The 21,503-nt window shown below is 53.2% G+C and overlaps 1 protein-coding gene and 1 long non-coding RNA gene across 2 annotated transcripts; one reads left to right on the top strand and one right to left on the bottom strand.

Annotated features, from left to right (window-relative positions):
* Positions 1-12,429: 12,429 nt before the first annotated feature.
* On the bottom strand, positions 12,430-14,688 carry LOC132004426 (uncharacterized). Its single transcript, XR_009400510.1, has 3 exons — positions 14,560-14,688; positions 13,195-13,365; positions 12,430-12,555 (listed from the first exon to the last, which is right to left on the bottom strand). It is a non-coding gene; the product is annotated as an uncharacterized LOC132004426 (long non-coding RNA).
* Positions 13,205-21,134, top strand: LOC132004425 (polyunsaturated fatty acid lipoxygenase ALOX15). The gene is made up of 14 exons (XM_059380849.1): positions 13,205-13,425; positions 14,708-14,912; positions 15,111-15,192; positions 15,284-15,406; positions 15,533-15,636; positions 15,815-15,975; positions 16,239-16,382; positions 17,094-17,303; positions 18,568-18,654; positions 18,755-18,924; positions 19,083-19,204; positions 19,709-19,809; positions 19,931-20,098; positions 20,209-21,134. Exons 1-14 carry the CDS (start codon positions 13,291-13,293, stop codon positions 20,386-20,388), a joined length of 1,992 nt encoding a protein of 663 aa, XP_059236832.1. The 5' UTR covers positions 13,205-13,290; the 3' UTR covers positions 20,389-21,134.
* The last annotated feature ends 369 nt before the right edge of the window (positions 21,135-21,503 follow it).

Raw genomic sequence — 21,503 nt, 5'->3', positions numbered from 1 at the left:
ATGTCCACATGCAGACCTCCGTGCTAACCCTTCCCTCTAGCTTGGACTCCTTGCCCTTAACGTTCTTAAAAGCTCTATTATTTTAACAGAGAAATTTTGCTGGACCTACCCTTAAGTTCCTTAAAAGGCCTTTGGCTGAGGTCCCACCTGGAATCTTTCTGAGGTTTTACCTTTATGTGACAGTCACACCTTCGTCTTCTTCTCGGGACCACATTTTCCTGAAAATGCCCCGAACTGGATCTCTGCCCACAAGACATCTTCTTGGTCGTGGTGGTTGTCTGGAGCGGATGAGATGAAGATATTTAGTTAGAGCCCAGCTAGTGCTGGATTGCTCACACGTAACGTTTTTTCTTGACCTTAACCTCCCTCCTCCTGTGTGTCATCGCGGGCAGGGAGGGCCCTCTGTGCGGGGGTCTCCTTGTGTCACACAGTCCACTAGAGGCGGTTCCCACCCTCCAGGGTGCTGTGGGTGGACGGAGTTCCCTCTATGACATAATGATACCAGACGAATGACAACACTTCCCCTCCTCATATAATCCCTTCCTGGAGTTCCCGCTAATACTTCTCTGACTTCAGGTCAAGCTCCTGCCTTCTTGAAGGCTTTAGGTTCCCGCCCAACCTCGGGTCCTGAGGCCAACACGATGCCTTGGGGTCTTTGTTTCATCAGCGTTCCACTCTTGGTACCAAAATGTGTTGTGGGCACCTGATGCTGGTAACAAGTCATCCCAAAACATGGAGACTTGAAATCCTGGCCCTGATGGTTCTGGGGGTTACCAGTGCCTGGGAGTCCTCACGTGGTAACTCTCACGTGGTTAGAGTCCAGCTGCGACCAGAACCGGGGTGCTCTCGAAGGCTTCCTCACACATCCGGCGGCTAAAGGTGGGTATCTTCGGGCCCACGGACGTGGGCCTTGCTGCGTGGCCTGGGTTTCCTCGTGGCATGGCTGCCGGGTTCCCAGAGAACCAGGTGGAAGGGAGTGCCTGAAATTTTTATGACCCAGCTTCACACGTCACCGAATGTCATTTCTTTTGTACCCTCTTGGTTGAGGCAGTGTCGGGGGGGTCCTCTCAGGAGCAAGGAGGTTGAACAGAGTGAGCCCCTCGGTGGGACTCAGTGTGGCAGCCGTGGTGGGAAGTGCAGCCTGTCCCAGTGCCCGTGGTGACCGCAGGCGGAGTCCCTGCTGCCGGCGCACCCAGGGCCGTCTGTGCACTTCACACCCAAAGCACATCCATTGTAGAGTTTGAGTTGTCCTGAATTGAAAAGGGTCATTATAACAATGAAGGCTAGGAAACCATTTGAGACAGTGATTTTCTTTCATTGAGCTTTATTGAACTCTCTTTACATAATGATGCCAGCATTCTTTTTCAAATGAAGAAGTGAAAAATTACAGTAAAAAAGGGAAAAGTTTTGAATTCATACTTCGCATTCTTTATTTTTTGAATCTATGCTTTTCTTCTTAGAAATTTGATTTTTTTAAAAAAATGAAGCACTTATTTTCTTACATTCTGTTGTCCCATAGCTAATGGCCTTCTCCGTGATGTCTGTGGTCAGTGTTCAAAGAACCATTTAAAACTTGGCGCTTTTTTTGTGCGTTTAAGGCTGATTCCAGCGGTTTGCAGAAATCTGTCTCTGATGCATCGTACTTAAAGCTTCCCCAGAAGAAACAGACGATTCTGGAAAGAAAAGCTGCAGGTCTGAGCTAGTCCTCCTGTGTGTGTTTATTTTTGTTTGTGTTTTCATCAAAGTGTACTTCAGGGGATGGAATTAAACCTTAAAAAAGTTGTCTCAGATGTTTGCACAGTTTGACCATGGGTGCTCTGGAATCTGGGTTGGAGACACAAACCATGTTGGAAGCAACCTTGAGTCCCAGACTGCCACCGAATTTGCCCTTGGAATGAACATGTGCATTCGCTTAGTGTTAACCTACAACCAGGAATTCTTAAAATTTACTTCCATGTAGAATACAGCATCGGTTGAAAATGAGTAATAAAAAGCCCTTAAGTGTCCAAATACGTATTTAAATAACAGCTTCATTGAGATCTAATGCACAGTTCAGCTCCTTTCAAGTGTCTGTAATTTGGTGTTGTTACGTATGTTCACAGTTACACAATCATCACTACTAATTTGAAAACACTCTGCCTCCCAAAAAGAGAGCCCAGATATCCGGTTTCTTCCAAACGGACCCCCCTCCCCGGTTTCTTCCCCCCACGCTTCTTCCTTTCCTCTCAAACCTGGGAAACCATGGTTCTGCTTCCTTTCGCTGTGGATTTGACTCAACATTTCACTTACGCGGAATCATACCATACGTGGATTTTTTGGTCTGATTTCTGTCACTTGGCACCATATTTTCAACACTCACCCATTGGACATGTGTTATTACAACTTAACAATAGCTTCCAGCAAGTCCTAATCACTGCGGGAAACCAGAGCGCCCTGATGTCCTGGGGAGCCGGTGAAATCAACAAAGGCGGCCGGGAACCCGAACCCCAGGAATGATATGTCACCGGGGACCTTCCCCGCTGACTTGTTCGCTTGTGTTTATGCTGACACTGACCTGAGACTGACTTCATGTGGGACTGCGCAGCGGGGAGGGGCAGCCAAGATACAGAGAGAAACACTTGTCCTCTTGGCCATAGAACTAAGAAGAGAAGCTCCCTCAAGCTCGGGGGTGTGGCAGTGACGCTCCTTCTTAAAAAATTTTTTCTTTTTCTCTCTTGGTTTTGGCCCAGTGTGGCTGGTGTCGCAGAGCGCGGCCCGGGCCCCTCACATTGAGAAAACCCACATTTGTGGCCGGAGGAACTGGAAAAGGGAGACTGTGATAGAGGAGGATGGTGAGTCTCGGTGACTTTCTGCTTTGTTTTCTCTCCCCTCTTGGCACCGAGGGCAGCCCCGTTGTGCAGATCAGCACAGGGGATGGACCCCTGAGGAGAACCCCCTTCTTTCTAGCCAGAGCATGTAACAGTAGGTCCCTGGATGGTGACGAGGTCAGGGAACATCCAAGGGAGAGAGGGCCTGAGCAGAGGGAGCCCTAGTTGTGTGTGTGCATTTACACATATCCTGGCTGCTTCGCAGAGCTGCCGTCCGTAGGGCAACCCCAGAGTGGCCCAGCAGAGACTTTGGGAATTCAGTTAGCACTGACGCCGCAGCTCACAGACGGCGGGGCAGAGCCTGATGCCCGGACCCGACCAGGTCAGTTGTCTGCTGAATCGAAACACCAGTAAATACCAGCGTCCTCCGGAGGATTTTCACAGGACCTGGAGTCTCACAACGTCTAGGGAACAATCTGAAGTCTCAGAAAGATGAAATGTGATGCAGAAAATATATCTGAATAACAGATGAATATGCGCCAAATTTATCAGATGACAAAAGTGGAAGGTTCAGAAGGCTCGATAAACCCCAGACCGGGTGAACTCTGTAAAACCACGTCCTGGGGCGCCTGGGGGGCTCAGTCAGTTGGGTGTCTTGCCTTCAGCTCAGGTCATGATCCCAGGGTCCTGAGATAGATTCCTGCATTGGGCTCCCTGCTCAGTGGGGAGCCTGCCTCTCTCTGCCTGCTATTCCCTCTGTTTGTGCTCTCTTTCTTTCTCTCTGACAAATAAATAAAATCTTCAAACAAACAAAGTCCCAACAAGAGATTATTGAAAATCAAAGATTAAGGGGGGAAAAAGCCCCCTCTTTAAAGTTGCCAGAGAACAAGGACTCAGAGTGACAGTTGGAATGACTGTGGGCTTCTCATTAGAAGCAAAGAAGCCACAAGACTGTTGAATGAATCCTTCAAGTATGTAAAGAAAAGACCTATCAACCCAGAGTTCTATTTCCAGTGAAAATGCTTCAGGAATAATGGCAAAAGGAAATTACCTTTATTTTTTCAAAAATAGTTTATTCTTAAAAAAGATTTATTATTTTAGAGAGAGAAGAGAGAGCCTGGGGACAGGGGCAGTGGGAGACGGAAAGAATTTCCATGAAGTCTACTGAGCGGGGATCCCATCCTGGAGCCCAGCATGGGGCTCAGTCTCACAACCCTGAGATCATGACCTAAGCTAAAACCAAGAGTCAGATGCTCAACTGACTGAGCAATCCAGGCACCCCTAAAAGATTTTATTTATTTATTTATTTTTAGATTTTTATTTTTTGTAGAGATTTTATCGGAGAGAGAGACAGAGAACATTAGCAGGGGGAGCTGCAGGCAGAGGGAGAAGCGGGCTTCCCGCTGAGCAAGGAGTCTGATGCGGGGCTCCATTCCAGAACACTGGGGTCATGACCTGAGCCAAAGCCAGAGGCCCAACGGACTGAGGCATCCAGCTGTCCCTAAAAGATCATATTTTTAAAGCAATCTCCACACCCAATGTGGGGCTCACACTCATGACTCTGAGGTCAAGAGTTGCACGCTCCACGACTGAGTCAGCCAGGTGCCCCAGAATGAATACATTTTTAGCTGAAGGAGAACGATGAGAATTTGTTGTCATAAGACCTCTTCCACAACGAATGAAAATGGAGGTTCCTTTGGGCTGATTATCAATGACACCGGAGGGAAACGTGTAACTTCGGGAATGAAGGAAGAGCAAAAGGAATGGTACATATTTAGGTGATATATTTAACTATAGTCTTTGTTTCCAGTTATTAAAAACACGTTTTGGCTCTCTGAAGCAAAAATTAGCACATTGTCTGGTGGGGTGTGGCACGTAATGTAGATGTATATATGATAAGTAAAACATTAAAGGGGATTAAGAGACTTATGTGGTTGGAAACCGCCTGTTTTTACTTCAAGTGGTAAAAGTACTAGCTCTAAGTAGAATGTGAAAGGTTAGAGATGTCTACTGTAATTGCCACAGCACCTCCTAAAAAACAGTATGAAGTGAGACGGCTCGAAAGCCAATGGGTAAATTAAAATAGTAAAAAATACCCAGATACCCTAAAAAGACAGAAAAGGGGGAACAACATTAAAGGGAGAACAGAAACAATAAAATTATAGACTTGAATTCAACCATACTAATAATTAAATGTAACTGGGTTAAAATACCAGTTAAAGAGATGATCAGACTGGATTTTAAAAAGACCCAAGTATAATCCACTTATAATAATTTTGCACTTTAAATATAATGACATAATAGGTAAAAAATACAAGAGTTGAACAAGATACAGAAGGAAAGTACTAGTAGAAAAATGGAGTGACTATATTAATATTAGAAAAACTAGGTTTTCTGATAAATGAATTCAGTAAGGTGGTGGGATCAACATATAGAAATTGTTGCATTTCCATATGCTAATAATGAAGCAGCAGAGAGAGAAATTGAGAAAACAATACCATTTACAATTGCATCAAAAGTAATAAAATGCCTGGGAATAAACTTAGCCAAGGAGGTGAAAGACCTGTACTCTGAAAACTATAAAACAATGATCGAAGAAATTCACGACAACACAGAGAAATAGAGGAACATCCCATGCTCATGGATCGGAAGAACAAACACTGTTAAAACATCCATACTACCCGAAGTCATCTGCAGATGTAATGCAATCCCTATTCGTATGCCACCAACATTTTCACAGAACTAGAATGAACAATTCTAAAATCCATATGGAACCATAGAAGACCCTGAATAACCAAGGCAATTTTGAAAAAGCAAAACAGGGGCGCTTGGGTGGCTCAGTGGGTAAAGCCTCTGCCTTTGGCTCAGGTCATGATCTCAGGGTCCTGGGATCGAGCCCCCGCATTGGGCTCTCTGCTCCACAGGGAGTCTACTTCCCCCCGCCCCCGGCCTGCCTCTTTGCCTACTTGTGATCTCTATCTGTCAAATAAATAAATAAAACCTTAAAAAAAAAATAAAGGAAAAGCAAAGTTGGAGGCATCACATTCCAGATTTCATGTTATACTACAAAACTGTAGTGCTTTTTATGTAGTGATCGGTTTTACCCATAAGAGCAGAAATCAGCAAAATCATAAAACAATAAAGAAAGAAATCAGAGAAACTGAGAGCTGGTTCTTGGAAAAGATCAATAAAGTTATAAACCTTTAGTCATGACCTAGAAAACAAGAGACAAGTGATAGTTAGCACTATCAGAACTGACACTGGAGACATCACATTGAAACATCAATGGCTGGCATAGGCAGTGGAGCATGTGACTCTTGATCTCAGGATTGCGAGTTCAGGCCCCACATTGGGTATAGGGATTTTTAAAAAATTTAAAAAAACCCACAACTTTGGGGTACCTGGCTGGCTCTGTTGGTTGAGCATCTGACTCTTGGTTTCATCTCAGGTCATGATCTCAGGGTTGTGGGGATTGAGCCCCACATCGGGCTCGACACTCAGTGCAGAGTCAACTTGAGATTCTCTCTCCCTCTGCCCCTCCCCGACCCAGCATTTTTTTTTTCCTCTCTAAGATAAATAAATCTTTCAAAAAAAATCAAACTGAACTATTCCTCACACCTCATACAAAAATGAACTCAGAATGAATCACAAACTTAAGTATAAAATACAAGATATGACATAATGCTTCTAGGAGAAAACATAGCAGAGAGTCTCTTGGTCTTTTGCTAGGTAAAGGCAAACATGATACACAAAGGAAAAGAATGATAAAGTTTACATCCCCATAATTATAATTATTATAAAATAAATAAACACATCTGTTCTGCGAACAACACTGTTAAGAGATGAAAAGGCACCCTTGTTCCTCAGTTTTCATTGGCAGAACATATTTGTGGACTGGGCATCTTATGGAAGACTGACACCTAGAATGTATGTATGTTGTGTCTTCAGACTCAATCATAAGAGAACAAACAGCTCAACAAAACGTGGGCAACAGGCTAACAGGAACTTCACCGAAACACATAGACAGATGTCAAATGAGAACCTGAGAGGACACTTGGTGTGGTGTGGTGCATCATTAACACCATGGACATGCAAAGTAAAGGCACAGAAGCACATGATCGTGCACCTGCTAGAAACCCAGGCACCCCCAGCCCCATCTCCCCTGGGCAGCCCCATCTCCACCGAGAGCAGGCGAGGGTGCAGAGCGACTGGAATTCACACACTGCTGGGGAGAGACCATTTACTGAAGGACTGTGGCCAGAGGGACATAGAAAAGTAGAAGTCTGGTCTACAGCCCCTGCAGCCAGCGGTTCAGGAAGCCAAAGCACCTCCTCTCAGCAACTGGCCCAAACAGTCAGGATATGGCCCATAATGACCAGCATCTCTTGAGTTCTGCCCCTGCTTCCAATTTAGCCCCAACTGGAGAAAGACAAATCCTATCTGCTCCCCCACCCCAACCAATCACACGGATGCCCCGTTTCTGGTTAGTTTGCCTACAACTTTCCCATGCCAGCTGCCTCCCATCAGAAGAGAGCTGAACCCTCCACTTCTCAGACTATAAGCCTTCTGTCCACACGGCCTGCCTTGGAGTCTCCACCACCTGCACATGATGGTGGTCTACTCCCTTGCAACACAGGACGCTCTCAATAAACAGCCTCTCTGGGGTGCCTGGATGGCTCAGTGGGTTAAAGCCTCTGCCTTTGGCTCAGGTCGTGATCCCAGGGTCCTGGGATCGAGCCCTACATCGGGCTCTCTGCTTGGCGGGGAGCCTGCTTCCTCTGCTCTCTCTCTGTCTGCCTCTCTGCCTATTTGTGATCTCTGTCAAATAAATAAAATCTTTAAAAAAAATAAACAGCCTCTGTTTATTCTTCTCTGGGTGATGTTTATTTCTTTCCACGCTGATGGGAATGCAAAATGATACAACCACCATAGAAAACGGTCTGGCATTTTCTTAGAAATTTAAACATACGCTTACCCTATCACCCAGGGACCCCACTCCTAGTATTTATTTGAACAATAGTTCAGAGTATCCTGGCTGGGACCTCAAAGTGTAGCATGATGGTCAATTAGGGACATCCCTCTCCTTAACATTCTAAGGGAAATATTCTTATTCCATCTGCCCCCGCCAATTTTCTTGGCCTAGAGAAATCCAAAAGATTCCCCTAAATTTCTGGGGGAATCTTCAGACTAGTGGCCTTGATATACTTCTTGCCTCTCATCCCAGCTCCCAACGTGGAGTCCCTGGATGGCCTGTCAGTAAACTTGTATGCAAAGTTCAGTTCCTTCACTCAAAGTTACAGCACATCAAGCATTTCAGAGTAGTAACGGAAGGGCCAAAATTTTATCAGAAGAACCTCATGGTGTAGCACAGAGCATTCGGCAACCTCTCTGCCTCCCAAATCCCTCTGCCTTTCTCCATGACTGTTGGGAGCAATATTTATAACCCATTAAATTACACTGCTGGGCCCCAGCATGTTTTTATGGCACTCTGCACAATTTCAGGAGGGCCTACTGCATTTGAGTCTTGGTTTTGGATAACTGACACAAAGGAATTGGGAAGGGCTCCCATGCATAGGTGATGGCCACGGGGGGAAACTAATGCATGAGGGTTGGGAGGGACCACAGAGAGGAGGAGGGTCAGTGTCCAAGGTGCCCTCTGCCCTTAATTTGAGGGCACCATCTCTTATCACATGGGGACAGAGAGGAGCATACAGAAAGAACCAATGGACATCACCTGCGTGGATGACTTGGCCCCATCTCCCGTGCCAGCTTGAAGGATTTGGGTTTGGTGCCCAGTTTGGGTCAAAATAGATAAAGAGAGGCTGCTAGATGGTTTCTGTGAAAGCTTCCCTGCTTTGCTATTTAATTTTTTTTTTTTAAACTTGGCGTTTGAATTCAGAGGTCTGTGGGGCCAGCCAGCCTGAGTAGAAAGGACTCACCTCCCAAAACTTCCGTGAAGGTCAAGGAGCTTTTGCTCTCCTCCGTGCATGACTAATAATACGAGAATGGGGAGTTCTAGCGCTGGACATTATCTCTAGGGGAAGGGACTGCCCATCAGCCCACTTGGAGTGTAGCATCAGCAGAAAGCCAACTTACTACATGCAGTGCCGACTTCTGTGAATGTCTAAATGGGGTGTCTCTCAGATGGGGGCCCCCAGAGCTGGGGTGAGGATCTGGTGGAAATCCGTATTGTGTGCAGTGGACGAATTCACCTGAGGGAGAACAAGGGCGATGGCCGTTTCCTGACCACACCGCAAGGGAGCGCAGAGCAGCAGAGAGGCAGTCCGCAAGGAGGCAGGGCGGGGGACTCTTTAAGTGTGGGGGAAGGTGAACAGGCATGGGGACGAACAGAATTCTCCCCTTTTTGGTCACTGTGCCTGGTTGTGAGCAGCCCATTGGTCACTTAGGGCCTGTGGCTATTTTGAGGAGGGTCCCCTGATGGGCCTGTGTCCAGCCAGGAGGTTGGTGTCCCCTCTGTGTCCATCATGCAAGCCAGTCTGCCTAGAAGCAGCCTCTACACTCTGCCATTTTCCTGAAGAAATACCAGTTTCTTGCATGCAGTTTCCAGTGTTTACCTCTAGCTGATTAGAAGGGGCGAGCGCGGAACATTCTCCACGTTTCCAGGTGAACCGTTCACATTCCTGGCATCCACGTTCTCCTTCCACAAATCTGCGACTACGTGTCCTCATAAATCCCAGTCATAGTCTCCCCGCACCGACCCCGACGGAGATGGTGCCTGGCTCGCTGTGGAGCATGAAGAGAGGTGGGGACACCAGGTGGGGACCTGGTGGGGACACCCGCTGCTTCATTTCTGAACCGCCAGCCCGAACAAGTGCAACGGAGCCAGCAAAAGCAGTCACGCCAGGTCCTGGAGAAAATGTGGCAGGTGCATTCTGGAGATGCTCCGAGCTCTCTGCCCCCGCCGAGCCAAGCTCCTGGGTGGAGGTTGTGAGTCCACTTCCCGACACCAACTTGGAAATGGCTCACAGTACGGTCGCAGACATGGGATGCTGCCTTCAAGTTGGGGCCTTGGTTCCTCCCCACACTCAGAGTGACCCTTGGGGATGGAGGAGAGCAAAAAGCTCCTTGACCTTCATGGAAGTTTTGGGAGGTGGGTCCTTTTCTACGTGATTTTGAAGGCGAGCAGACTCGGGCTGGCTGGCCCCACAGACCTCTGAATGACCCTGAACGTGTCATTCAGCCTCTCCCGCTCTTGAAACGAGAGGTGCGGGGAGACATGGTCCTTTTCCCACCGCGTGTCGCTCTGTCCGTGTGGGATGGTTGGAGCAGCGGCGCCATTTTGCCAGCGAGGAGACTTGCTGAGGAGCTCACTCAGGAAGGATGGAGAAGACAGAACCCTGATTCCTGGCGGTGCCGTGCGGCTGATGAACTAGCAGCCCTGGAGACAACTTACCTTGTGGACTCGTTATCTGCTGAAATGATATTTTTTCTCTGCCGTCTGAGCCATTCTGAATAGATTTTTTTGGTTACTTGCCACAAAGCATTCTGATAAATTTATTATTTCCATTAGCCCCATTTATTTAGGTTTTGCTCCTCAAAATGTCACAACCTAGCCAGTGGGAGCCCCTCTATAGTTGGATATCATGCTCTGTTGGTCTTGCCTGTGACTTTCTTGAACATGTCCTTACTTAGTTTTTTAAATTTTTAGCAACAATTGCCTGTTTCAGGCGTATCCTGAGTTTCACCTGTTCCAAGTACCCCTTAAAGAGCCCAGATTTTCTTTTCTTTTAAAGATCTTATTTATTTAGCTAACAGAGAGAGAGAGAGAGAGAGAGAGAGAGCGAGCGCACAAGCAGGGGGAGCCACAGGGAGAGGCAGAGGGAGAAGCAGTTTCCCCGCTGAGCAGGGAGCCCGATGCGGGGCTCTATCCCAGGACCCTGAGATCATGACCTGAGCTGAAGGGAGGTGCTCAACCGCCTGAGCCCCTCAGGCACCCCTAGAGCTCAGGTTTTCGTGGAGAATAACATTGTGGACCACAATCTGGGCTCCAAGGACTTGGTATAGTTAAGAGAACAACCATTGTCGCTATTGGGACCCTTTTCATCAGGACAGAGCTGGAAAGGGGCAAATTTTCTTAACATATAAATAGTTCCTACAAATCAAGAAGAAAAAGACCCAAATCCAATAGAAAAGTGGAGCAGCTAGTGCCCGGCAGAGGACATACGGACAGCTTCTACAGCAGGAGATGCTCATCCTTACAGAGAGTGAGAGAAACAGAAGTTACAGCCATAGGATAGGAACGTCGGGTTCCTCACCTGTCAGGCTGGCCAGGGAAAAGTGCTTGTCCACACGCTGTGGGCAAGAGGGCGGCAGAGGGAGCACTCTCACACACCAGTGGGCTCGCCAATGCGAGTGTAAATTGGTACAAGTTCCACGGGTTGGTGGTGGGGGGACAGAGCTCTACATTCGCCAGATGCACACAGGCTTGTGACTCAGAAATTCCGTTTCTGGGATTTGGTACTCCATGTATCTCTGCATTTGAGAAATGATGTATATGCCCGGTAATCTCTTTCAGCAAACACTTAAAAAAAAAAAAAAGATATTTATTTATTTATTTATTTGAGAGAGAATGCCTATGAGTGGAAGGAGGGGGAGAGGGAGAAGCAGACTCCCCGCGGAGCAGGGATGCAAGGCTTGAACCCATGACCCTGGGATCATGACCTGAGCTGAAGGTAGGTGTCCAGAAAAAACACCTTTTTTTTTTTTTTAAACACTGAGACAAGATCGCAAGCAAACTAAATGTCCAGCTTCTACAAAACCAGGCAGACTGCCCTTTACAACCCAGTGTGGCGGCACCCTTAAGAACAAGGAAGCTGGGGCACCTGGATGGCTCAGGGGGTTAAAGCTTCTGCCTTCGGCTCGGGTCATGATCCCAGGGTCCTGGGATCAAGCCCCCACATCCGGCTCTCTGCTCAGCAGGGAGTCTGCTTCCTCCTCTCTCTCCCTGCCTCTCTGCCTACTTGCAATCTCTGTCAAATAAATAAATAAATCTTAAAAAAAAAAAACAAAAAAGATCAAGGAAGCTTTTCAAGTCCTGATGCGGAAGGATCTCCTGATTTATGATGCAGTGTGGCAAAATCGAGCCGCCGAATGACAGGTCACACACGCTGCCAGAAAAAGGACAAAAGGACAGACATGTATTTGCTTTTGAATGGACCTTGGAAATATGGGCGTGACTGAGGTGGGGAAACTCGATGGTGCCTAGCCCAGCGGGAGACGCCAGGGAATGAAGTCTCTCTCCCTTTTGCCCCTTGGCTCCTGTAAATCCACTCCCACTAAACAAACAAGAGCACTGACATTACAGACCCAGTTCTCTGGGTTCCTTCTACCGGGGCAGGTTGCAGGCCCCCGGCCGCTGGCCCGGCTGGGAGCGGAGTGGGAGTCAGTCTTACTCTCCCTTTACTGTTCATGCAGTCCGGGAGTTTGTCCTGCCACCCCCACCAGGGCAGGACTCATGTATAACGGATCTTGGGGTTCAATGGGTTTCAGCAAACACTTCTTGACACCCACAAGCCTGATACGGTGCTCAATCCCGGGGAACAAACCTGGGTTGGTCCTGCTGGGAGTGTGGCCCTTGCCTCGGGGGAGCTCGGCGGGAAGGGGACGTGGACACACAGGAATTGCCATCTTAGTCAGTGAGGGGCGACAGGACCACGCACAGGGCAAACCCAGTACAGAGGGGAAGGCGGGGAGGGCTGGAGCCGCCAGGGAGGACTTCTCTGAAAACCTGAAGTCGGACCGGGGGTTAGAAGGCTGCAAAGAATTTTCCTAGAACAGGCAAACGACATAGTGGGTTCTGAGAGATACAGGGCTGCACCCCAGTGGATGGGAGGTGGGTGGGAGATGAGGATGGCCGGTGGTGGGATGAGGCGGGAGGAGGGCAGGCCTCCTGAGCAGGAGCTTTGAATGGATTTTTGTCCCGCAGGCAGCAGAGAAGTAATGGCTTTTCGGCTAGAATGGAAGGAGCCCCAGAGCTCTGCGCATGGAGGGCTTGCAAGTGTGCCAGGCTGATCGGGTTAATTCAGTGGCCAGGACGTGCCTTATTCACAAACACCTGCAGAGCGAGTTGCCCTCTATTCCACCCCCCAGCCTTGCAACCTTAATAAGCAGAACCCTTCCCAGAGGCGAGCCACCTGGGGAGCCCGAGTGTGCGCCCAGCCACGCGCTCTGTCTGCCTGCGGGGCCGGTGTCCAAGCCTGCTTCCTGCAGGTTTGCTGCCCCCGTCCGCCTCCGCTTCCCCCTTCCGTCCTTCTCCTCCACCTGGAGAACCCCATGCCTCCCTGGGTGCTCGCCAGGCCCGCCTTCTTGGGCTGGGGCTCATCTCTGGGCTGCGCGAACGTCGTTGGGGACAGGGAAGCCACCGCACCCTCTGACCGCTGGGCCTCCCGGGGGCGGGGTCGCGCCCGTTATTAGCGCATCCGCTCTCCTTCCTCCTCAGAGGGCGCGTTCGTCGTCAGGCAGGATGGGTCTCTACCACATCCGCGTGTCCACCGGCTCCTCGCTGTGCGCGGGCTCCAACAACCGGGTGGAGCTGTGGCTGGTGGGAGAGCACGGGGAGGCGACGATCAGGACGAGCCTGAGGCCAGCGCGAGGCCAGGTGAGTCGCGGGGCCTGGGCTGGGGGCGCTGGGGCCGGGCCGGGGCGCACGGGGCGCGCTCGCTCGGGACGTGTCCCCGCGCCCCGCCTCCTCGGGACCGACGCGCTGCTCACGGGCCCGGCCTGGCGCGGAATCGGCCTTCCCTCGAGCGGGCCGCCTGTCCTCCCGGGTCCTTTATTGCCCAAAGCTGCCGTTTCGAGTCCTCTCCCGCGTTGCTAGGTGTCCGGCCCGCCCCGGGCGGGGGTGGGGGCGCCGGAGGACCGGTAGCGGGGAAGAAGCCCGGAGATGACAGCACCCAAGGGCCGACGCACTTCCCCGTGGCCGTCGCACCTACCTGGTTCTCGCCCCGATCCCGACTCCCCAGTTCTCATCACCTGTCCGGCTATCTCCAAGCCCCCCCCCCCCCCCCAGATGCTGCGGTCTGTCCCTCGGACGCTTCCCAGCCCTCAGCCCTCCCCTCGCGGCCCCCACCCCGGGGGTCGCTCGCGCTTCTCCGTCTCTGCCTCTAGCCGGAATCTGGCGCGGTCCGTTCTGTCTCCTGGACCCCTCGGGCCTCTGCGCCCAGAGCTCTCCCCGCACCGCCCCCTAACCCATCAGGCCGCTTGGACCGGGTCACCTTCACCCTCCCCACCGCCTCGCCGCTTCCGCGCGGCCCTTCCCAGCCCTTTTGGGGTTTGTTCCAAACAGTCCCACCTCCAAACGTGCCCCGCGTGTTCTCGGGACCAATCCCAAGCCCCTGGCTGACCTTCGAGACTTCCCGAAGTGCTCGCGCGCTCGTCCGCAGCTCTCTCCCCTGCGCCCCAGCTCCCCGACGCCGCCCAGCCCTCCTCGGGCCCCGTCTCCCCGAGCCTCTGGCCTGCACGCCTCCCCGCCTTTCCCTCCCTCGGCCCGGCCGAGCGCTGCCTCCTGAAGGGGTCCCCGGACGGCCAGTCCCGCGGGAGGCCTGCCGGGCCGTGGGCTGTCCGGCACAGCCTGCCGCCTGCTCGGCCCAGCGTCTCCCCACGCCCCGGTGCTCTCTCTCCCCGCGCGGCGCTGTGCACTGGTAGGGTCCTCAGAGAGGAAGAAGCGAAGGAAGGAGCGCGCCTCCCGGTATTCCCGCCCGATGTTCCCTCCTCCCGCCTCACCCCGACGCACCTGCGTTCTGCGCGCCCCCTGCTCCTTCAGGCTCCTTCAGCGCGCCTTTCCAGAAGCTGCCCGACGGGCGTCCCGCGGGAGCAGGGCTCGGCCCAAAGGCCCCGTCCCGCGCGCCCCGCCGACACCGAGCGCCTTGTGCCGCCCGCAGGAGATGGAATTCAAGGCGGACGTGCAGGAGTACCTGGGGCGGCTGCTGTTCGTCAAAGTGCACAAGCAGCACTTCTTCCAGGACGACGCTTGGTTCTGCAACTGGATCTGCGTGCAGGGCCCCGGGGCCGGCGGGGAAGAATTCAGGTTCCCGTGCTACCGCTGGGTGGAGGGCAGTGGCGTCCTGAGCCTCCCGGAGGGCACCGGTGAGCGCCGGGAGGGGGGGGTGGTGTGGTGTGTGTGCTGCGGAGCCAGGAGGAGGGATGTGGAGGGGGCCGATTGCCGGGGCTGCTGCGGGAGGCCAGGATGATGAAGGGTCAGGGCCCGCAGAGGAGGTGCCCTTGGGGGGGGACCGGGAGAGGCTCTCAGGAGAGGCCTCCCCGCCCCTTCCTCCCCACCTCTAGGCTGGACCGTGGGAGACGACCCTCAGGGCCTGTTCAAGCAGCACAGGGAGCAGGAGCTGGAAGAGAGGAAGAAGCTGTACCGGTCAGCGCTCCTCAACCCCCCCCCTCCACCCCCGCGGGGCCCTGCTGACCCTTTGCTAAGACCAACATCTGCTTTTACTTCTGGGCCACAGATGGGGCAACTGGAAAGATGGGCTAATCCTGAATGTGGCTGGGGCCACCATCAATGACCTCCCTGTGGACGAGCGATTTCTGGAAGACAAGAGGATTGATTTTGAAGCCTCCCTGGCCAGGGGGTGAGAACAAGGGGGGGCTGGGCCCCAGGGAAGTGTTCTGGTACATGGGGCTGGGCTGGCCTAAGGTGGGTGCCTGTGGTTATCCAACTCTCAGCACAACTCAAACTCTGTGCTTCTTTCCCGAAGGCTGGCAGACTTGGCCATCAAAGACTCTTTAAATGTTCTGACTTGCTGGAATGATCTGGATGACTTTAACCGGATTTTCTGGTGTGGCCAGAGCAAACTGGCTGGTCAGTACCCCCCGCCCCCAGCCCCAGTGCTTCTCCCAGGATCCCCCCAGAGCCCCCAGCCAGGGAGCCAGGGCCGGGAGACCAGAGGCCTGGGTCCCTCGAGAAGTGTGGGGTGAGGTGGGGATGGTTCGGTGGGGGCGCTCCGACCCACGGAGCTCTCCACACCCGCCCTCTGCAGTGAAGGTCCGGGACTCCTGGCGAGAGGACGCCTTATTCGGGTACCAGTTCCTCAACGGAGCTAACCCCATGCTGCTGAGGCGCTCAAAGCAACTTCCCGCCCGCCTGATGTTCCCCCCGGGGATGGAGGAGCTGAAGGTCCAGCTGGAGACGGAGCTCCAGGTGCAGACACGGGCACCCTAAAGGGGCCACGCAGGGAGATGGGCATGGGGTCCGCTGTGGGCCCAGCTTCCCTGCTGGATGTCAGGGAGGGGTGTGCCGGGAGAAATCAGGTGATCGTGAGAAATGCGACCACGTGCTTTCCTCCCTCCTGTGAGTGAGAGCGGCAAACCAGGGTGGGGGGTTGGGGGGGGAGTGTCGTGTTGACCGAGACAGATTCGAAATGACAGCAGCCCATGCCCTCCCCTCCCAACCCCCCCATGCAGAGAGGCACTCTGTTCGAGGTGGACTTCTCGCTCCTGGACGGCATCAAGGCCAATGTCATCTTGTGCAGCCAGCAGTACCTGGCCGCCCCTCTGGTCATGCTGAAGCTACAGCCTGATGGGAAACTCTTGCCCATGGCCATCCAGGTGAGAGGACCCTGGGTTCTGCTCCCAGGGGCCGAGCTCCCGCTCCCCAAGTTCCTGCTCAGGGCAGAGGCCTAAGGTGCCCGGGAGGAAATGGGAAAGAAAGGAGGAAAGTTGGGGTCTGGTTGCAGAGACAGAGCAGGTGAATCTGAGGAAACGAGGGAGCAGAGGGAGCCTCTGAGGACAGAGCGGTCTGGGAGGGCCCTTCGGAGGCTGCTGTGCCCGCACCTGCTTCGGGACGGGGCAGAGAAGGGGGTGCTGGATCCCGGGACTAGGGTGATGGGTTCACTGACTGCCCAGTGCGGAGGTGAAGATGGGCTCGGGTGTGGGGAGCAGCTGTGGTGCTGAGGGCAATTAGACTGGCCGGGGTTCAGGGAGGAGGAGGGGGAGTCAGGTGAGGACAAATAGGGAGGAGAAGTGACCACTGAGTTCCGGGGGCACAGCCAGCCGCGCGGAGGCAGGGTTGCGAGAGTGTGGGCTAGAGGAAGCAGAGGGTTTGAATCCCGTCCACACTACGGGCAGCAAAAGGGAAGTGAGGTTGGAGGAGGCCGGGGGGAGCAGTTTCTGCCGAAGGCTGCGGGGCTGGGGGGGGATAGGGGAGGCAGGCGAGGAGTAGCGCCCGCCGGGGAGTAGCAGCGTCTGGTGGGCAAGGGATGCAAGGGAGGGGACGTGGGGGCGCCTGGCACTCATCCCACTCTCTGGTCCCCACTCCAGCTCCAGCTGCCTCACGTGGGATCCCCTCCACCGCTGCTTTTCCTGCCCACGGACCCCCCGATGACCTGGCTGCTGGCCAAGTGCTGGATCCGCAGCTCCGACTTCCAGATGCACGAGCTGCAGTCCCACCTTCTGCGGGGACACTTGATGGCTGAGGTCATCACCGTAGCCACCATGAGGTGCCTTCCCTCCATACACCCTGTCTTCAAGGTAGCTTCTTACTCCTTCCCACCCCGTGGCATTGTTCTGCCACTGGAGACCCTCCCTGGGGACCCTGAGGGTGAGGAGAGCCAGCCAGGAAAGACGAGCGAGCTGGGAGCCCGCTGTGCCTTCTGTGCCTTCGCGTGTCCTCTCAAGGAGGCGAGCATGAGTCATCGGCTGGGTGAAGGGTGCAAAGTCTTACTCTTCTCCAAGCACAGACATACACACGTGGTATAAACAGAACATGCCCACAAACGAGGACTCCAACCAGATGGGACCATACAAATAGCATAAAGTATTTTTCCTGCCCGTTTTGAAGAGTCCTAAACTAGTGACCTGTAGGCCAGCTTGGGGGCTCGGGAGGATAGTAGCCCAGCTCCCTGCGGATGAGGACAGAGTGCCCACCCACGCACTTGTTTTCTTGGCGTCTTCCCGTAGGGCACGAGCCAGTCCAGATGCCGGGGAGAAGCAAGACAGCCAATGTCCCAATCTTTGGGTTTTTCATTTCCGTTACGGGCTAACAGGCAGTAATGGAGGTACTGGAGGTCAACCGTGCTAAGTACTACGCAGAGAAGCAGGCCAGGGTGATGGGAGAGTGAGTTAAGTTGGGTGACCAGGAGAGGCTCCTTTGAGAACGCGACTACAAGGAGCCAGCTTCGAGATGGTCAAGGCACAGGGATCAGCCAGTGCAAAGGTCCTGTGGCTGGAACAAGCTTGGCATGTTTGAGGGACAGAAAGAAGGTGAGTGGAAGGGACAGAGGGGAAAGGGTAGGAGATGAAGTTCTTGAGGCAGGCAGTTTAGACCCTGCATTCTCAGTGGGGGGCCATTATGCCCCCCCCCAAGGAGGTAAAAGTGCTTCTGGGGAGGCAAAAAATTACTATTTTTATGTATAAAGCATATATATACATATAGTACCTGATAGACACAGTATAGCAGTAACATTAAAATTTCAGGGAGGAATTTTATCTAAAAATGTGTATCACATATGAATGTATAAATCATATATATATGACTCGGAAAAGGCCACTTAGAGGCTGATAACGAAACAGACGAGAAACTGAGCTCAACCTTGCACAGTCTTACACGAACAGAAAAGGAGGATGATTTCTTTGAGTTATCAGAGAGCAGTAAGTCAGCGGCGTCCGGGGGGCCACCGAGCTCATGTCTGTGCTATTCCCGCACCGCTGGCCTCTTCCCGCTCCTTAGCCGTGTTCCTGGCAGGGACTCGGCCGTCTCTTCTGACTCTGCCCTTCCCTGCTCCTGTCCCCACAGCTCATCATTCCCCACCTGCGTTACACCTTGGAAATTAACGTCCGGGCCCGGAACGGGCTCGTCTCTGACATGGGAGTCTTCGACCAGGTACGAGGAGACCAGGGGCATCGCGGGGCTCACCCCTCCCTCCGGTTCTGGCCTCGGGCAGGCTGATGGGCCTGACCCTGCCTGGTCCTCGCCCCCCCAGGTGGTGAGCACAGGTGGCGGAGGCCACGTGGAGCTGCTGCAGCGGGCGGGCGCCTTCCTCACCTACCGCTCCTTCTGCCCCCCCGACGACCTGGCCGACCGGGGGCTCCTGGGAGTGCAGTCATCCTTCTATGCCCAAGATGCCCTGAGGCTCTGGGAAATCCTAGCTCGGTGAGGAGGGGGAAGGCAGGGCTGGGGAGGGGATGCTAGGACAGGAGGTCCTGGTCTGGGCTGGGGGGCTGGGGCCCCGGACCCGGCGAGGCGGTGGGGAGGAATCCGGGGCCGTGAGGCTCCCAGTGAGCTTGGGCTCTCGGACTGTCGGGGGGCAGCTACGTGCAGGGTATCGTGCATCTCCACTACAAGACGGACGAGGCCGTGAGGGACGATCTGGAGCTGCAGTCCTGGTGTCGGGAGATCACGGAGGTCGGGCTGCTCGGGGCCCAGGACCGAGGTACGATTAGCCCCGCCTGGGGTCTCCCATGAGAGATCGTTCCCCTGGGAACCTCACCAGAATCCTCTTGTGCCTCTGTGCCATCTTTCAGAAGCATTTCTAACCCTATGAAAACACCCGAAGGCCTTCCCAGATTCCTTTGCTGTCAGCTAGAGACAGGACCCCATCCTCTGCCCCAAGAGCCCCTCTAGTTCCAGAGGCAGTGGGAACACTGGTCACCCGTGAATGTCTCACAACCAGCTCCCTGAGAAAACGAAACAAAACACAGTGAAAGCCTGAATCGTAGGACTTGCCCATCGGCGTGGTTCGCCATGCCCCACGGGTGTGACCCTCCCAGCAGCCCCCCCCCCCCACCAATCCGACCCAGTCTGCGGTCAGCACCACAGATCCTGAGGGCACCCACAGTGCCCTCCTCACCCCTGTCCTCTCCCCGCTCTGCCCTGTGTCTGAGCCGAGCTTCTGTCCCCGGCCCCGCAGCCACTAACTTCCCGGAACCCCTTGCAGGCTTCCCCGACTCCCTGCAGTCCCGGGACCAGATGAGCCACTTTCTCACCATGTGCATATTTACCTGCACCGGCCAGCACTCCTCCACGCACCTGGGTCAGGTACTCACCACAGGGGGCTGCTGGGGATTTGCACCTGCAGCGGAGGTGGGGCTGGGGGCAGGTGGGCTAAGGGCTTTCCGTGCTTTGCCGGCACTGACTCTGCATATCTGCCCCTCCCCAGCTGGACTGGTACTCCTGGGTCCCTAACACGCCCTGCACCATGCGGATGCCCCCGCCGACCACCAAGGACGTGACCCTGGAGACAGTGATGGCAACACTGCCCAACTTCCATCAGGCCTCCCTGCAGATGTCCATCGTCTGGCAGCTGGGCCGACGCCAGCCCGTGATGGTGCGGGGATGGAGTGGGGGCTGCCCTGAGGGCTTCCAGGAAGGGGCGGCTGCAACAAGCGAGGCCCGAGAGGGTCCTGGGCTCTCAGCTGCCTTTCTCTCTCCACCCAGGTGGCTCTGGGCCAGCACCAGGAGGAATATTTTTCAGGTCCCGGACCCAAGGCTGTGCTGAAGAAGTTCAGGGAGGAGCTGGCTGTCCTGGAGAAGGAAATCAAGACCCGGAATGAAAAGCTGGACATGCCCTACGAGTACCTACTGCCCAGCCTGGTGGAAAACAGTGTGGCCATCTGAGCGCCTCCCCACTCCACCAAGCCAAGCACCACCCCTTGGTGTTTGTGGTCCCGCCCCCCTCTGACCCCCAGCCCCCCCGCCCTGGGGAGAGTTCCTTTTCCATGGTCTGTGGCCACATTTTATTTTAGATTCTGCCTGCTGCCTCCTGCATCATTTGGGTCCATGCCCCCCACCCTGGGGCAGATAATAGCCACGTTTATGTAAACTGTTTCAAGAGTAGGATAGGATGTCCACACAGGTCACTCTGCCTTGTCCATGAGCCAAATACGATTTTGAAACAAAATTGGGCTTAAATGGCAACAAAAAGATACATTAGGCAACAAAAGAAAAGAAGTTAGAACAAACTATCCGAAAGCAAATATTGGCCAAAGAATGTAGCACATCTTTCTGACTGGTCAGGCTTTATCCCCCGTCCTGAAGGCAGATCCCATACAGCAAAGCACTCACAGCAGTCCTCAAGATTTCTGTCTTGTGGCTCACGTAGAGAGTGAAAATGGAAGAAAACGGGGGCGTCCATATCTATAACCCATTTGCAGTTCCCCAAGTTAGAAAGTTCCAAATTGAAGTAATTAACCAGAGGGGCACCTGGGTAGCTGCCTTTGGCTCAGGTCATGATCCCGGCGTCCTGGGATCCAATCCTGCATCGGGTTTCCTGCTCAACGGGGAGTCTGCTTCTCCCTCTGCCCCTCCCTTTGCTCATGCTCCTGCTCTCTCTCTCTCTCAAATAAATGCATATATAAAATCTCTCTCTCTCTCTCTCTCTTTTTTTTTTTTGAGTTGTGGACAAACTCTTTTATTAGTTTCTAGTTTACAGGCCTCATCAGTGCCTTTGGTAGTACTATTAAGAGACCATTTTACCTAGCTTACAACTAAATGACAAAAATTTTCAATTGCAGTCATTTCTCACCTAGGGCTGCCAAGTTATAGGATACATTTCATATAGAATCATTTGCCTTATAAAACACAAGGTGTCCTGTGTGCTTTTTTGCCATACTCAAAGCAGCCTGAAAAAGTTCCCCTTCCTGGGGGTTGGGAGGAAAGCCTATTCAAGGACCAAACAAGATCCTGACAGAACTCATGTTCAAACGGTCAAGATTCACAGTTGCTTTATCAAA

This window comes from Mustela nigripes, chromosome 16 (genome assembly GCF_022355385.1).
Source record: "Mustela nigripes isolate SB6536 chromosome 16, MUSNIG.SB6536, whole genome shotgun sequence".
Taxonomy (NCBI): domain Eukaryota; kingdom Metazoa; phylum Chordata; class Mammalia; order Carnivora; family Mustelidae; genus Mustela; species Mustela nigripes.
This window is presented reverse-complemented; position numbering and strand designations above follow the sequence as displayed.

Bases quoted from the DNA above. Each gene is read 5' to 3' on its own strand.
- LOC132004425 (XM_059380849.1), top strand. From the start codon at position 13,291: ATGGGTCTCTACCACATCCGCGTGTCCACCGGCTCCTCGCTGTGCGCG. The intron at 15,193-15,283 runs GTCAGCGCTCCT...TCTGGGCCACAG, and splicing joins GAGAGGAAGAAGCTGTACCG to ATGGGGCAACTGGAAAGATG. The intron at 18,925-19,082 runs GTGAGGAGGGGG...GTCGGGGGGCAG, and splicing joins CTCTGGGAAATCCTAGCTCG to CTACGTGCAGGGTATCGTGC.